Source organism: Eptesicus fuscus, chromosome 6, assembly GCF_027574615.1.
Source record: "Eptesicus fuscus isolate TK198812 chromosome 6, DD_ASM_mEF_20220401, whole genome shotgun sequence".
Classification (NCBI taxonomy): Eukaryota; Metazoa; Chordata; class Mammalia; order Chiroptera; family Vespertilionidae; genus Eptesicus; species Eptesicus fuscus.
In genome coordinates, this window is record NC_072478.1 from 25,078,230 (window position 1) to 25,096,152 (window position 17,923).

At 42.9% G+C, this 17,923-nt stretch overlaps 1 protein-coding gene across 1 annotated transcript in view; it reads right to left on the reverse strand.

The window, feature by feature from the left end:
• Positions 1-313: 313 nt before the first annotated feature.
• The window catches only part of LOC103303168 (olfactory receptor 7D2), a 54,564-nt gene continuing 36,954 nt past the window's right edge, over positions 314-17,923 (reverse strand). The window contains exon 2 of the mRNA XM_054717455.1: positions 314-1,435. Within this exon, the coding sequence (XP_054573430.1) occupies positions 484-1,422 (939 nt within the window). The 5' untranslated portion in view covers positions 1,423-1,435 and the 3' untranslated portion in view covers positions 314-483. The remainder of the gene's footprint in view (positions 1,436-17,923) is intronic.

Consider the following 17,923-nt stretch of genomic DNA (forward strand, 5'->3'; position numbering starts at 1 on the left):
ATATGAGCCTAACCAATGGTTAAGTTCAACAGGGGGTTGGGGCATCCGTGGGGAGGGGTGTGGGATGGGAATGGGGGGATGAGGACAAATATGTGACACCTTAATCAATAAAGAAATTTTTAAAAAAAGACATAAATTAAAGTGAATAATCACTTTAAGCTCTCTAAGGCCAACATTTGAGATAACAAAGATATAGTAAATGCCTTAAATCTAAGTTTAGAACTCACCAGTGTGAAGGTAAGGAATAAGACCAAGGACATAATTTTTGGACAACCAATAGGACAAAAAAGTCATTAAAGAAATCACTCCGAGATTAGTTGTTTAAATGTGTATAAAAACCTATGAGAGCGCAAATTCATAGGTCCTTAAGAACTGGGATAAAAGAATAAGATTGTTTGAGATGTTCAAGAGTACGAACTTCAGAATAAAAGTTTTTGCCACTGATACTCACGAAACGTCTCAGTCCCAGGACCAATGGATTTATCACAGACAAGAGACTGCTCTGCTAAGAAGCCTTCCCAGGGCGCCCTTCACATCCTTGTTTCTCAAGCTGTAGATGAAGGGGTTCAGCATAGGGGTGACCACGGTGTACATCACTGAGGCCACTGAGACTTTCTGGGAAGAGTGAATCATCGAAGAAGTGAAGTAGACCCCAATGCCTGTTGCATAAAATAAAGAAACGACTGAGAGATGAGACCCACAGGTGGCAAATGCTTTCTGCCTTCCCTGCAATGAGGACATCTTCCTTATGGATGAAGTAATTCTTGAGTAGGAGAATAGGATCCCCAAAAGAGGGAACACACCCAGCACACCAGTCATAAAATATAACATTATGCTATTTAGGAAGGTATCAGAGCAGGCCAACTTGAGGATCTGTGTCACCTCACAGAAGAAATGTGGAATTTCAAGATCTCTACAGAAATTCAGATGCATCATCAGAGAGATATGGAGGAGGGATGTCATGACGCCAATGAACCAAGTAATAAAAACTAGCAAGCCACAGAGACGAGGGTTCATGATGATCATGTAGTGCAGGGGCTGACATATGGCCACATACCGGTCGTAGGCCATCATGGTCAGGAGTAGGGTGTCCAGGATAGGAAAAAACATGGAGAAATATACCTGAGTGAGGCAGTTCATGTAGGAAATGGCTTTGTTCTCTGTCTGGATGCTCACCAGCATATTGGGGACTATGGTGGTGCTGAAACAGATGTCAACCAAGGACAGGTTGGAAAGAAAGAAGTACATCGGGGTGTGGAGATGGGAGTCAAAGCTGATGATTAGGATGATGAGCAAGTTCCCAAGCACAGTAACCACATACATGAAGAGGAACAGTCCAAAGATGAGGGGCTGCAGTTCTGGATCCTCAGAGAGTCCAAGGAGGGTGAACATTAAAATTCCTGTTTTGTTTCCTGCTTTCATGTGGTTGATATATCTATGAAGGAAGAGACCGGAACAACATGAATTAGCACAAACTGGCACCCTGCACATACCAGAAATGTTGACGATGCCTTTCACACAAGTTATTTATAAAGACTGTCATTTTATATAAGAGTCGGGTCTCTATTCACTTATAAATGGAATCCTAAAAAATGGAGTCTCTTATCCCACCCACTCATCTTAAGTATCCATTTTATAACAATGAAACCAAAAGGGAATTCTACAAAATAGAATTCCTGACCACCTATCTTAAGTATCCATTTTATAACAACCCCTTCAGAAGGTCATGAAGCTTCAAAATGTGACAAATCAACATCATGTACCTCCTGGTATGAGGCACTAGAAAGGACTCAATGCGACTACTGTGGGACTTTGGCCAAAGATACAGGACTTCAATCTACAGATTAAAGAGCATCAGACAAAGCCAAATTGAGGGGCATTCAAATTCAAAGAAAGTCTAGGAACTGTTCTAAATTAACTGTGCCTAAAGGGATGTCAAGCAAATATAACGTGTGATCTTGGATTTTCTTTTGCTATAGATGACATTATTAGAATAATTGTCCAAATAGGACTGATGTCTGTAACTTTAATAACAGTATTATATCAATGTTAATTTCCTGATTTTGATCATTGTACTGAGGTTGTGTGAGGAAAATGTTCTTGTTTTTAGGGAATACCGATGATTTAGAGGTGCAACTTATTCTCAAATGGTTTGGAAAACACACATGCACACAAAAGGAAGACAGAGAACATGGGGTAAAGATAAAAGGTGGTAAAAATGTTAACATTTGGGGGATCCAGCAAAGGATATACGTAGGAACTATTCTTTCAACTTTTCTTCAAACCTGAAATAATGTAAAAATTAAAAGTTAAAAACACTTTCACAAAATGCCCAATAGTACTGGGTAGAAAAAAAGAAAGAACATCCATTCATGAAATGTCAGAAAGAGTCAGCCTTCAAAAATCACTGTAGCTGAGGTGGCCACTCACAGGTTTAGAGCCCACACTCACACTCACCTACAACCTCAGCCAGAGGAATTCAGTCTCAAGTGGTCCTGGATGGCACATACCCAGGCCCCAGGCAGAAGCAAACACAAATATGCACTGAAAGGTACTTTCATCTGAAGATTTTTGCCTCAGTGTCTATGACTTTTCTTTCTTTTAACACCCTTTCCAGGTTTGCTATTACATGCGGGTTCCTTCCACCTTTCCAGTCTTAAGCACAACTCTAGCTTTTCACTCTTGCAGTTCTAACACTTTTGCCTTCTTAGGAATCCTAAACATCCCCAGCCATGCTTATGTAAGTACTGCCCTCCCAGCTGGGGTGCTACTCCATGCCTTTGTCTTCCTGTGATAATTCTTATCCTTATCTCGTATATGGAATATCACTTCCTCAAAGAAGCCTTCCTGAACCCTCCCTGCCCAGCAAGTGCAGTCCCCCTAGTTCAAGCTTTCATAGCCTCCTACAGCCTTCTTCATTGTCTAAGTCATTGTTGTGTTTTTGCATTTACTTATGAAATTATTTTATTAATATCTGTCCCTGCCCCAGATGGCATGGCTCAGTGGTTGAGCATCGACCTATGAACCAGGAGGTCACGGTTCGATTCCCAGTCTGGGCAAATGCCCATGGTGAGTTGTGCAGGAGGCAGCGAATCAATGATTCTCTCTCATCATTGATGTTCCTCTCTCTCTCTTTCTCTCTCTCTCTCTCTCTCTCTCTCTCTCCCTTCCTCTCTGAAATCAATAAAAATATATTTTTTAAAAATCTGTCCCTCTCATGACTGAAACATAAGCTATACATTTCAGCTCACATGTTATAAAATTTACTGATCCTGGTATTCCAGTGGTTTGTTCTCAAAGAGCAGGAAAAGTTGAATGAAGGTTGAAACCAAGAGCAATATATAATATAAACAAGAAATCTACAAGTTAATCTCACATTGACTATAGACACAGCAAACTGAAAAAGGAGTAAGATGAAGCTATCTGCTTAATAAATATAACATATTCCCTTATGAAGTAATGTTCATTTGAAACCTATAAAAATATTTAATATTAGAAAGTCAGATAACAAAGTATTTGCATGAACAGACTGATGCAGAAATAATGATAGTTTCAACATAAATGTATGTAATAAAATTTAATAGTCATTGATGGGAAGGGAACAGTAAAATTTTAAGTATTAATCCAAGATCCATCATCAAACCCTAAAACACAAAACAAACTCATAAGAAGCAGAAAGAAGAAATTATGCCTATTGTTATAATTATTTAATATAGTACCTAATAATTCAAAAGAAATACCATAAGACAAGAAAAGTAGATCAGATATAATAGTTGAAAACCAAAAACAGAATTGGTCACAATCAGCTGCTGATATGATTACCTACTTGGGAACACTAAAGTCAATTTAAACACAATTAGAACTAATCAGTATCATCAGCTTTCTTTGTTTCTGCAAAGAATCTTTAGGAAAGAGGGAAAATAGGTCCATTCACAATTGCAATGACAACATAAATAATACCTGACACATAGTCACCATTCAATACATATTTTTTAATCGAAGAGTGTATATAAGCCTTGGCCAATGTGGCCCATTCGGTTGGGTATCATCCCATGCACCAAGAGGTTGCTGGTTCGATTCCCAGTCTAGGGCACATGCCCAGGTTGGGGGCTCCATCCCTGATGAGGAGCATGCAGGAGGCAGGAGGCAGCAGATTGATGTTACAGCTCTCATAATGATGTTTCTCTCTCTCCTTCTCCCTTTCTAAAAATCAATACACTATTATAATTTTTTTTTAAATAGTGTATATAACCTCGTAAAAACCAAATGATAATGGGGCTGGAGAGGAGAAGCAGACACTTTGCTGGAGCAGAGGTTCTCCAATTATAGAAGGCATCAGAATCACCTGGAGGATACGTTAAAACAGATTGTTGGGTCTTATCCCTGGAATTTCTGTCAGCAGGTCTTGGGTGGGCCTGAGATTCTGCATTTACAGCAAGCTCCCCAGGATGTGCTGATGCCAGTGCTTCAGGCACCACACTTGGAGAATTACTGTATTACAAGAAGACAGAAAGCTCTGAGCAGGTGGGTGGAAACTTTTTATACTGGAGACAGCGCCAATTCCTACTGACACTGAGCAAGTTACTGGTTCCTGAATGAGTTTCCATCAGAGATGGAGGTAACAGAGACAACAGAATCTAAAAAGACATACATAACCAGGAAAATAAATCCCAAAGATTAAAATAAAATTTCCATGGGACATCATCAACCATGATCTCTCTTTCCCTCACCACTTTTTATCTAATTTATTGATTTGAGAGAGAGACATCGATTCGTTGTTCCACTTATTCACATATTCATTGGTTGCTTCTTGTATGTGCCATGACCAAAGATCAAGCTTGCAACCCTGGTGTATCAGGATGATGCTCTAAGTCAGTGGTCGGCAAACTGCGGCTCGTGGGTCACATGTGGCTCTTTGGCCCCTTGAGTGTGGTTCTTCCACAAAATACCACGGCCTGGGCAAGTCTATTTTGAAGAAGTGGCATTAGAAGAAGTTTAAGTTTAAAAAATTTGGCTCTCTAAAGAAATTTCAGTCGTTGTACTGTTCATATTTGGCTCTGTTGACTAATGAGTTTTCCGACCACTGCTCTAAGTAATTGAGTTACCTGGTCAGGGACCCCTCACCACTTTTTTAATATGTCTATTCATATGCCGTATTCACTAGGCTAGGGAACTCACTCCACTGGCATTGCTTAAAGAAATATTTATACAAACTCTTCTCTGACTGTTGGATGCTGAAGACAGACTCACCCAGGGAATGGTAGGGAGATAGAACTTGTCACAAAGTCATGTCTGTGAGAGGCACAGGTGTGGTCTTCTCCTGGACAGGTCTCATTGAACTATGGGTGAGGATGCTAGGGAAATATTTATGGTTTCTCAAGCCCCAGGAGAATGATTTTTCATCATTCCTCATTAAAAAAAATTGTTCCTCTGATGTTCTACTCTTGAAGTCACTCAGCTCCCTTGGGATGCAGAGCAAATGGCAGAACTGAAAGCCTGTGCTTATTCTGTCTCCAGGAAGGCAGCTTTGGAGCCAGACGGACCCATACCACCACCCCCTCCTACCCCAAACACACACACACACACACACACACACACCAGACGGACCCATACCACCACCCCCTCCTACCCCAAACACACACACACACACACACACACACACACACACACACACACACACGCAAACACGCACACCTCTTCCCTCACTTTCATCACTGTTGATCTGGCTTTGAGGAAGAGATTCCTCCTCAGGAATGTGTGCTGCAAAGATCCATCTCCCTGTGGCCACAGTACTTAGGGTCTCAAAGTAACACAGAAGAAAATGGAGATGCATCTCTCAGTGAATCCCTTGTGTATGTGGTGCTGAACATGCTGTGGAGATAAAGTCGTGTTTCAAGAGAGGGAGAGTCAACCCTATAAAACGATGATCTGATGGCAAGTAAAATACAGGCTGAACAATAAGTCTTGGTGTTAGTGATATGGAAAACAATAGAGCAGAGATTTTCAACTTTTTTCGTCTCAGGGCACACATAAACTAATTACTAAAATTCTGGGGCACACCAGAGTTTTTGTTGATCTGACCAAGAAAATAGATATAATTGTGATTCATTCACACCAGATGTTGTGTTGGCTATTGTCATTTTTTATTTGACAATCTAAGGGAAAAGAGGCTAGTGCCCTAAATAGTCAGGTATTGCATGTTTTAAAAATTCTTACAGCACACCATTTGAAAATAGTTGCAAAAGAGCAATTTTGGTAGAGTGATGGGGAAGAGTCTACTTTTGCTGGGCCTGGGAGTGACTTAGCAATGAGGAAATTGACCTTGTGAGTGTAGAACACTATCAAGAACTTTGGTTCTTGAAAAACACCTATAATCTCAATGGCATAGTCCAAAAGCCATTGGAAAAAATAAATACAAGTCTTTAAATATTATGTATTTATAATGTAAGTAATTTCATCATTCCATCTAGAAAAGTCTTAGAGTGCAACAACTCTACCATGGCAATATTCAAAATTATGTATGTTATGAATTCATATTTTGTGGCTATAAACTGAACACACTTTTTTTTTAGAAATCATTTATTTTAATGGCAAAATTTTTGCATATCAGTAAAATCTGTTATATTTAAAATTGTGTATATAGTACATTTCTGTCAAAAACCCTTATACATTTTTCAGTTGTCAAAACAAAGTAAAAATATGGTTGCATAAAATCACAAAAATATAAATTGCTGAAAAGATAAAAAATAATTTGCATTGACTCCTTTATATCTTCAATTAGTAAGAATTTGCAAAATACAATAAATTCATGAAAATTCTGATGCAATCTTTACATATTCAATGAAAAATTGCTGAATACATTTCTTAATAAATTTGTAAATTCATTGAGATAAAGTTTATCAAAATATTAATTGGACAGGGTCTCTTATCCTGCAACACCCAGTAAAAGTATTTGCAATTTTTCAAATTTTGAATCAGGTGTTCTCTGATTGCTAAGAGAGGTCTTTATTCTATGGACAATTGTTCAGTGGCTAATTTAAATTTTTCATGTTTAAAAATTCCTGTTTACTCTTTTCCTGTTAATTTCCTAACAAAATTTTAATAACTGAAATAATTTGCTTTATCACCTATCAAAAAAATGCTTTTCTTTATTTTATATGCAAGATTCCAAGCCATTTTATAGCTGACCGAAGTTACAAGCTCAGATCAGTGAGAAAAAAAAAGTTTCAAACTTTTGTTGGTTGTAGACCCGTGTTCATAGCAGCATTATTCACAACATCCAAAAGTGAAAGCAACCCAGTATCTTGACAGATGAACAGGTAAACAAAACATGGTATATACATACAAAATAATTTTATACCATCTTAAAAAGGAAGGAAATTCTGACGCAACATCATGTTAAGAGAAGTAAGGCACTCACAAAAGGACAGATATTGTATGATTCCTCTTATGTGAAGTTCCTAGGGTAGTCAAGTCATAAAGACAGAAAGAATGGTGGTGGCCAGGGCTGGGGCGAGAGGAAATAGGGAGTTAGTGTTTAATGGGGATAGAGTTTCAGTTGGAAAAGATGAGTTCTGAAGATGGAAGGTAGTAATGATGTTATAGCAATGTTAATGCACTTAATGCCACAAACTGTACACCCAAAATTTGCTTAAATATATATATATTTGCATCATATATATATGATGTAAGAATTAAGTGATATATATATATATATGATGTAAGAATATACATATATATATGTGTGTGTGTGTGTGTGTATATATACATATATATACATATATATATAAAATAAAAAAAGCAAGTTAAAAAAAGAACTTCTGCCTTGGCCAGGTGGCTCAGTTGGAGGATTGTTCCATACACCAAAAAGGTTGTAGGTTCAATTCCCAGTCAAGGCACATACCCAGATTGTTGGTTGGCTCCGGGTTGGGGTACATACAGGAGGCAACCAATCGATACTTCTCATTCACATTGGTGCTTCTCTCTTTCTCTCTTTTCCAACCATCTCTCTCTCTCTCTCTCTCTCAAATCAATAAAAAACATATTAAAAAAAATTCTGCTGCCCTAACTGGTTTGGCTCAGTGGATAGAGCATTGGCCTTCGGACTGAAGGGTCCCAGTCAAGGGCATGTACCTTGGTTGCAGGGACATCCCCAGTAGGAGGTGTGCAGGAGGCAGCTGATTGATGTTTCTCTTTCATCAATGTTTCTAACTCTCTATCTCTCTCTCTTTCTCTCTGTAAAAAAATCAATAATATATATATATATTTTAAATTCTGCTGGATATTAGTCATCTGATTTCAGGTGACAAAATTAATCAAAAATTTTAAATTTCACTGAAACCAGTTTGGCTCAGTGGATAGAGCGTCAGCCTGCGAACTGAAAGGTCCCAGGTTTGATTTCGGTCAAGGGCATGTACCTAGGTTGCAGGCACATCCCCAGTAGGAGATGCAGCTAATCGATGTTTCTCTCTCATCGATGTTTCTAACTCTCTATCTCTCTCCTTTCCTCTCTGTAAAAAATCAATAAAATATATTTTTAAAAAATTTTTAAATTTCATTAAATTTATTAGGGTAACATCTATGATTTTATAAAAAGCATAATATGCTAATTAGACCGGACAGCCAAATGACCTTCCGGACGTCCTTCTGAACAACCTTCCAGACAAAGCCATGCAGGCAGGGTCTAGGCAAAGGTGGTTAGGGGTGGTCAGGCAGGCAGGCAAGCAGTTAGAGGTGATCAGGCAGGCAGGCAGAATGATTAGGGGCAATCAGGCAGGAAGGTGAGCAGTTAGGGGCAATCAGGCAGGCATGCAGAGTGGTTAGGAGCAATCTGGCAGGCAGGCAGAGTGGTTAGGGGCAATTAGGCAGGCAGGCAAGTGGTTAGGAGTGATAAGGCAGGCAGGCAGGTCCCGGATTATGAGAGGGATATTCGACTGCCACTTTAGGCCTGATCCCGCAGGGGTCCCTGATTGTAAGAGGGTGCAGACCGGGCTGAGGGACCACCCCTCCCATGCATAAAATTTGTGCACTGGGCCTCTAGTTGGTTAATAAAATTATATAGGTTTCAAGTGTACAATTCTATAATACATATCTACATATTGCATTGTGTGTTCACCACCCAAAGTCAAATCTTCCATCACTATATATTTAATCTCCTTTCCTACCTCGCCCCTAACCTTTCCTTCTGGGGACCTCCATATTGTTATCTGCGTCTATGAGCACTTTTTTTCTTGATGGCTCATTTGCTGCTTTCAGTTTTATATCTTACATATGAATCAAATCATTTGGTTCTTGATTTTTTCTGACTTATTTTGCTTACTATGATATTCTCAAAATCTATCCATGTTGTCACAAATGTCAGTATTTCATCTTTTCTTATTGCTGAGTAGTATGCTATTGTACATATGTACCACATCTTCTTTATCCAATCATCTATCAAAGGACACTTTGGTTGTTTCCATGTCTTGGCCACTGTGAATAATGCTGTAATGAACATAGGGGTGCATATATCTTTGTGAATAAATGTTTTTAAAATTTTGGTGCAGATATCCAGAACAGAGGTTGCTGGGCCATATGGTAACTAGATCCTTTTTTGAGGAAGCTCTGTACTGCTTTCTGTAGTCACTGTACCAGTTTACACTCCCACCACCAGTGGATAAGGGTTCCTTTTTCTCTACAACCTCTCCAACAGTTGCTATTACCTGTGTTGTTGATAATAGCCATTCTAATAGGTGTGAAGAAGCATTTAATGTAGTTTTGCTTTTCAATTTTCTCAGAGTGAAATTGAGTATCTTTTCATTTATCTGTTGGTCATTTGTATGTCATCTTGGGAGCAGTGTCTCTTCAGACCCTCTAGTCATTTTTTTAATTGGATTGTTTTATTGGTTGTTGAGGTGCACGAATTTTTTACATATTTGGATATTAATCCTCTATCAGCTTTTGCTGTATCCCAAAAGTTTTTTTTTAAATACATATTTTATTGATTTTTTACAGAGAGGAAGGGAGAGGGATAGAGAGTTAGAAACATCGATGAGAGAGAAACATTGATCAGCTGCCTCCTGCACACCTCCCACTGGGGATGTGCCCGCAACCAAGGTACATGCCCTTGACCTGAATCAAACCTGGGACCCTTCAGTCTGCAGGCCAACGCTCTACCCACTGAGCCAAACCGGTTTCGGCTGTATCCCAAAAGTTTTGATATGTTGTGTTGTCATGCCCATGTCTCTTATATATCTTTTGAAATCTTTTCTTGATCCAATCATTCTTTAGTAGCATATTGTTTAATCTCCTCATATTTGTGGTGTTTCCTGCTTTCCTTTTGCATTGATTTCCAATTTCCAAGCATTGTGGTGGGAGAATGTTAAGTTTGTTGAGGCTTGTTTTGTGTCACAACATATGGTCCATTCTTGGGAACATTCCATGTGCACTAGAGAAGAATGTTTAATCTGGTGTCCTAGGATGAAAGGCCCTTTAAATGTTGATTATGTCCAGCTGATCTAATGTATTATTTAAGGCCGGTATTTCCTTGTTGATTTTCTGTTTGGATGATCGATCTATAGTTGTCAATGGGGTATTTAGATGCCCTACTATAATTGTGGGTTGTTGATGTTTTTTTGTCAGTTTCTCCCATTAGTTCTGTTAGTAGTTGCTTTATATATTTTGGTGCTCCCTGATTGGTGCATATATATTAGTTAAGTGTTATGTCTTCTTGATGTATTGGACCCTTTATCATAATAAAATGTCCACCTGTCTTGTTACCTTTTTCTTTTAACCCTTTTCACTCGCTTGCTTTTTTCTCGATTCCTGCTACCGATGCTAACCGTGTCGAGTCACACTCGACATCCGAGTGCAAAAGGTTAAATCTTGAAATCTATTTTGTCAGATTTAAGTCTGGCTACACCCACCTTTCTCTGGATGCCATTTGCTTGGAGAATCATTATTCCCCCTTTCACTTTGGGTCTATATTTGTCATTGCAGCTGGGATGTCTCCTAAAGGCAGCACGTGTGTGTGTGTGTGTGTGTGTGTGTGTGTGTGTGTGTGTTGTGTTTAAATTCAATGTGCTACTCTGTGCCATTTTTTATTGGTGAAACCGGTCCACTTACACTTATGGTAATTATCCTACCTAGTAATAAAGTAATATGCAAATTGACCTTACCTTCGCTACACCCACCAGCCACGCCCACCAGGAAACCGTTGCAGGGACGCTGGGGTTCAGCCGAGCCCAAGGCTGGGAAAGCCTAAGCCTTGGGCACCAGCGGGGAGCCTGCACGGATCGCAGGAAACCTCTGGGGGTCGGCTCCTGTGATCCTTAGCAGGGATGTTGGGTGCAGCTGAGCCCGGAGCCAAGCCCTGAGCCTGAAAGAAGGCAGAAGGCGGTGGCCACAGCCAAGGCCTGGGTCCCTGGTGCCAGCAGAAAACTGGTGCAGGCAGCCAGGTGAATGAAGGTCTATTGCACGAATCTTCGTGCAAACGGGCTGCTAGTCCTATATAATAAAAGCACAATATGCAAATTGACAATCACTCCAACACACAAGATGGCTGCCCCCATGTGGACATAAGATGGGCACCACAAGATGGCCAGGCCTGCAGGGGAGGGCAGTTGGGGGGACTAGGCCTGCATGGGAGGGCAGTTGGGGGTGACCAGGCTGGCAGGGGAGGACAGTTGGGGATGACAGGACCAGCAGGGGAGGGCAGTTGGGGGCAACCTGCAAGGGAGGTCAGTTAGGGGCTACTAGGCCAGAAGGGGAGGGCAGTTAGGGGCAACCAGGCTGGCAGGAGAGGGCAGTTAGAGGTGACCAGGCCGGCAGGGGAGGGCAGTTAGGGGCAATCAGGCTGGCAGGGAGCAGTTAGGCGTCGATCAGGCTGGCAGGGGAGTGTTTAGGGGGTGATCAGGCTAGCAGGCAGAAGCAGTTAGGGGCAATCAGGCAGGCAGGCAGGCAAGTGGTTGGGATCCAGCAGTCCTGAATTGTGGGATTGGGCCTAAACGGGCAGTTGGACATCCTTCGAGGGGTTCCAAATTGGAGACGGTGCAGGCTGGGCTGAGGGACAACTTCCCTTCCACTGCCCTCCCCCCCCCCCCATGCATGAATTTCATGTACTGGGCCTCTAGTTGATGTATAAAGATACATAGCCATGTTATCTTTTGTTTTCTGGTAGTTCTGTGGCCTCGTTGGTTGTTTTCCTTTGTGTTTCTGTCTGTTAGTTGTGTTTCGTGGTATTCCATATTTTTTCCTCTGTTTCCTCTTTTTGAAGTTAAATGTCTTCAGTTTTGGTCTGTGTCTGTGTGTTTACCACTAGGTTTATGTAAAAAAATAATGTTCCATAAATATGGCAGTCTTTTTCTTTTGAATGCATTTAATCTCCATTTCCCTTATAAATTCAGACCTTTGCTCTCTCCTGTTTTTATTGTCACAGATTAGCTCTATTTATGCTTTAAATTTATTTCCCAATTGCAGTAGCTAATTTTCTTCTCTTAGAAAAAAATATTTTTACCTCCTTTAATCTTTATACTATACTTAAGAGTGTAATACCCTATTCTGAATAAAAGTTATAATTTCCTGCTTCTGGATGCTAGTTATCTAACTTACAGTTTTGTACCTTTTGATTTTTTGTTTCAAATCAAATAACACTAGTGTCCCGATGCACGGATTCATGCACACTGAAAGGAAATTAATTAGACGAAATATTTTAATATCGCTATTCACCCTTTCTCTATAACAGAAGTGTCAACCAAATTCATGATCAACAATGACAGATCAAAACACATGTGTGCAATTGGCGCCAGCAAGAACTTTATATGTATTGTGCATGCACAAGTCAACTTAGCCTTTTATATATAGAGAATAAACTTGCTTAACTAGACCTGCTTTCTGATTTAGCTAAACTTTTTTCCAGCCCAGTGAAGCACCCCAACTTCTCTTTCAGGTAATTGTCAGAAACACAGCAGTAAATATCAACACAAAGCAGATTATTATTGTAGATCACGCAGGGAGAACTAAGTGTAAAATATTTAACTGCAGCATTGTTTGACTATATTCTGCACAGTAAGAAAACCTGAAGTCATTTTCAAGTTCAACCATTTCTTACTTATTTAAAGTCGGGTCAAGTTTCTAAATGTTCTAAATCTTCATTTTCTGGTTAATGAAAAGAAAATAGGATTCTACCAAGTCTCCTATATACCTACTCCAGGACTTCTGTGAGGATCAAATGAGATGAGGCACATGAAAATGCTTCACAAACATTTGTTAAACTGTAAATGTTTGCACCTGGCTATAAAGCAAGTTGGGTTCCTGGGCTGAAAAAACTCCAAGGCGGCTAGTCACTAGAGGGAGAAAGCCTGGCATTGCTACGTGACATCATTACCCAGTACCCACAGTGACCATTTCCAGGCTGGGCTGGGCTGGAGGCCGCATTTTGTGCCATGGGGTCTTGGCAGCAGTGGCTGTGATGTGGTGCGGTGTTGCTCCGGTGTGGCAACAGGGCCTGTGTCCCACTTGGGGGAAGCCGAGTGCTGGTTTATTGTGTCAGGTCTGTGGTGCAGTTTATTTTTAAATGGCCAGTGCGCATCATGGCAGCTCCTGCATTGAGCATCTGCCTCCTGGTGGCCAGTGCACGTCATAGCTACTGGTCAGACGGACAGACACTTAGCCTTTTATATATAGACTAGAGGCCCGGTGCACGAAATTCGTGCACGGAGGTCCCTCAGCCCAACCTGCACCCTCTACAATCCAGGAGCTGTCAGAGGATATCCTACTGATGGCTTAGGCCCACTCCCCATGGTTCTCTGCTCTCTGCAGGGCCTGGAGGTTTCCCTGCAGCCATGGAGATGAAGCCCCCATGCCCTGCTGTCGTTCTCTGCCTGCTGCTGCCATGTGCCATGTGAAGGAAGCCCCAATGCCCTGCAGTGTGCTCTGTCTGCCGGGCCTGGGGGCTTCCCAGACACGGACACACTAAGGAAGCCCCATGCCCTGTTGTCCAGGCTCTGTCTGCAGGGCCTAGGGGTGTTTCCACCGCCACTGCCCACTAAGGAAGCCCTCAAGCCCTGCTGTCTGGGCTCTGTCTGCCATGTCTGGGGACTTCCCTGCCACTGCCCCACTAAGGAAGCCGCCATGCCTGGCTTTGCAGGGCCTGGCGGCTTCCCGGCTGCCGAGATCAGGAAGCCACCATGCCCTGCTCTGCTGGCACTGGAGTCTTCCCAATAGCCTCTGCGACCAATAGGAAGATGCCAGACCCCGCTCCTCCGCCGGCTCCGTGTGCGCAGGGCCTGGCTGCTTCTCAATCGCCGCGGAGACCAACGGGAAGACAGACGCCAAGCCCCGCTCCTCCGCGGGCTCCGTGTGCGAGGGGCCTGGTGGCTTCCTGCTGCTGCAGCACTAAGGAAGCAACCATGCCCTGCTCTCAGTGCTCTGTTTGCTGGTGGGACAGGCCAGACACTCCAGCAGCGGGGCTGAGGGGACTGGGCAGCGCCATCTTGTGGGTATAGGGGCCGCCATTTTGTCGCGGAGTGACACCTAATTTGCATATCACTCTATTATTAGATAGGATTCTTTATTATTTCCTAAAATGCAGGTCTGGTGGTAAATTCACTCAGCTTCTGTATGTCTGGAAGTCGTTCTTTCTCCTTCATATGTAAATGATAATATCCTTCTGATGGAGTCAGACCTCAAGAGTTACTGAATTTTTTTTACTCTCAAGTCTCTTCTTCCATCAGCATCATTTCTAGATTTCTATCTTCAATATCACTATTTCTTCCATCTGGTTAGCTCTATTTCCTAAGCTTACTAGTTCATTTTCATCTCTTTTATTGAGTTATCTCGAGGATTTAGTTGGTTCTCTCTTAAAGTTTTAATCTCTTAGGTAAAGTACTCCTTTGGTTCATTAATTTTGTTTCTGAGTTCATTAAACTTCCTATGTTTTCTTGTACCTTGTTTTTTTAGAAATTCAGTTTTGAATTCTCTGCCTTTGAATTACATATCCTCTTTTTATTTTCTAGAGATTTTCATTTTCTTTCTAAGCTGCCTTGTTACCTTGGTTATTCCTAGTATTTGAGGAATTCTTTCTCTGCCTAAGCATGGGAATAAAATGTGATGTGTGTGTGAGTGTTTTGAGTAGCACTTCTCTAATTAGGTTGATAATCTTTTTTTGTTTGCCAGTAGGTGGCGCTGAAGTACAAATTTTTAAGTTTCTCTTGCACTGCTGTTTTCTCTGGATCTCTGCTCCTATACAGAAGTGGAAAAAAGCAGATTCCCTGGGGAAGTGGGTACCTCCTTTGTGACCAGGTTACTAGGTCTCAAGGTACCATCCCTGTGGGGGAATGTGATAGACTATGGGGTTCTGATCCCATGAAATCCCAGTGCTGTCCCCTGCAGCCAGATGCTGCCAGCAGTGCTGCACTGCTGGAGGAGTCTGAGGTGCCCCGACTAGGCTCAGCCATAATGGGTGAGGGGTGAGCCGAGATAGGCTGGCGGGTGCATTTGTGGCTTTTTCTCCTCCCAGTAATGCCAACTGCCTGACCTCAGCTCCCTTACCTTTGTATCTCCACCCATCCCTAGATTAAGCCCAAGCATGCATCTTCCCCTTGGGAGAAAACACTCCTGCCTCTCCAGTTCTCAAGGCTGCATAGTGTGCTCTGTAGCCCAACACACACTGCTACAGCTTCTTCTGGGGCCCACTGCTAGCTCTGGGAGTGTGAGGGGCGGCCTCCATGCTCTATGGCTGTTTTCCTGCCTAGCAGTAGCAGCTGCCAGACAACCGCATCCGCATATCTACGCTCCGTCTCTGCCCAGGTCACTGGGTTCAGACAAAGTATGTGCTGACCACTCAGGCAGAGATGCTCCTTCTACCTTCTCTGCTCTTCAGAGTGCAGACTACAACCTGATTTCTCCCCTCTCCCAAGCCCTGCAGTGAGCACTGGGCTGCCTCTGTGGCACCTGGCTCTGCTCTTTACCCTTCCCTCCTCCTCTTGGCTCCCATTTTCCCATCGCCAGATGTTTCAATGTGCAGATCTCTCAGATGTTTGTGTATTGAGCAGGGAATCCTGTGTTGAATTATAATTGTTAAAATTGTTGTAACTCCAGGGACAGAGACCAGGGGAGCCTCTTATACCACCATGCTTCTGATGTCAAAATTAGTCAATTATTTGACTGGTACTAGAAATCTTATCAAATTTATTAATTATTTCTTTAAAAATACCTCTTAATTGTGTCCACATTGTCACTGAAAAATTTTTACAAAACACACACCTTTTTTATTTTGCTCTGTTGCAGAAAATTGTAAATGCCATCAATTACAACATACCTTCTTTCTCTTTCTTTTATATTCTAGGCACAGTACTACTTTCTGCATCTCCATTCAATTCTTCATTAGTGTGCCTTCAACTGAAATTCAAAATCTTACCCATACTTACTTTTAAAACTAAAAAAAGTTTAATTTTATTGTAATTTTAAAATATTCAATTTAATTAGCAATTACAATGTGCATAGTATCACTGTAACTTGTGCTTTATATTTATATAAAGATACTAGAGACCCGGTGCACGAAATTCGTGCACGGGGGGCAGCGGGGAGGGTGTCCCTCAGCCTGGCCTGCACCCTCTCCAATATGGGACCCCTCATAGGATAACCAGCAGTTGGACATCCCTCTCACAATTCAGAACTGCTGGCTCCTAACTGCTCACCTGCCTGCCTGATTGCCCCTAACTGCTCCCCTGCTGGCTTGATTGCCCCTAACGACCTCTGCATCGGCCCGCACCTGGTACCCAGGATTCCTCCTCCAGCTGACCACAGGCACCAAGGATCCGGGCTTCCCTCCCTCTGGTCAGCCATAGGTGCCCAGGCTGGCTGCAGCCTCAGGGGATGGTGGACAGGGGGCTTCGCCTGTGCTGCAGCTGCAAGTGCTGGCGCCCAGGACTGAAGGGTGGGTGGCTTCTTTGCCAGCCACAGGTGCTGGTGCCCAGGACTGCAGGGTGGGCGGTTTCTCCATCTACCAGGCTATAGCCAGCTGTAGGTGCTGGCACCTGGACCACAGGGTGGGTGGCTTCTCTGTCTCCCAGGCCACAGCCAGCTGCAGGTACTGGTGCCCAGGACTGCAGGGTGGGCGGCTTGTCTGTCTCCCAGGCCACGGCCAGCTGCAGGTACTGGTGCCCAGGACCGCAAGGTGGGCGGCTTCTCCATCTCCTGGGCTGCAGCCATCCTCAGGTACTGTGGCCCGGTTTCTCCATCTCCCCCAGAACGTGGGGCGGGTGGACATGAGGTGGGAGGCTTCTCCAGCTGGCTGTAGCCTGGGATCATAGGGCAGGCGGCTTTTTCGTCTCCCAGATTGCATCCACCCTCAGGTGCTGGCACCTGGTTTCTTGTCTCCCCCAGGACGTGGGGAGGGTGCCTTCTCCAGCTGGCTGCGGCTTGGGATCACGGGGCAGGCAGCTTCTTGGTCTCCGTGGCTGCAGCCAGCCTCAGGTGTTGGGGCCCTGTTTTTCCATCTCCCCAGGACGTAGGGCGGGCGGACCTGAGGCTTCTGAGGCTGGCTGAGGCCTGGGATCATGGGGCGGACAGCTTCTTGGTCTCCGTGGCTGCAGCCAGCCTCAGGCGCTGGCGCCTGACTTCTCCGACTCCCAGAGACCAGGAGATGCTGGGAAACGGGGCTGCCGCCATGTTTTCAGTTTAATTGCATACTCACGCTGATTGGATGGTGGGTATGGCTGGGGCATGGCTTGTGAGTGTAGCGGAGTGATGATTTGCATATTACTCTATTATTAGATAGGATAATGTTACATTGGTACATCAAAAATGTGTCCATTACATAGACAATTTAAAGCAAACACTATTTTATCTTCTCTCTAGTTCTATGGGGCATCCTTGAAAAGGAGGAAGCTAATTTGTGGGAGCCATACTGTCTATGCTGTTTTTATTAACTGAAGAGGGGTGT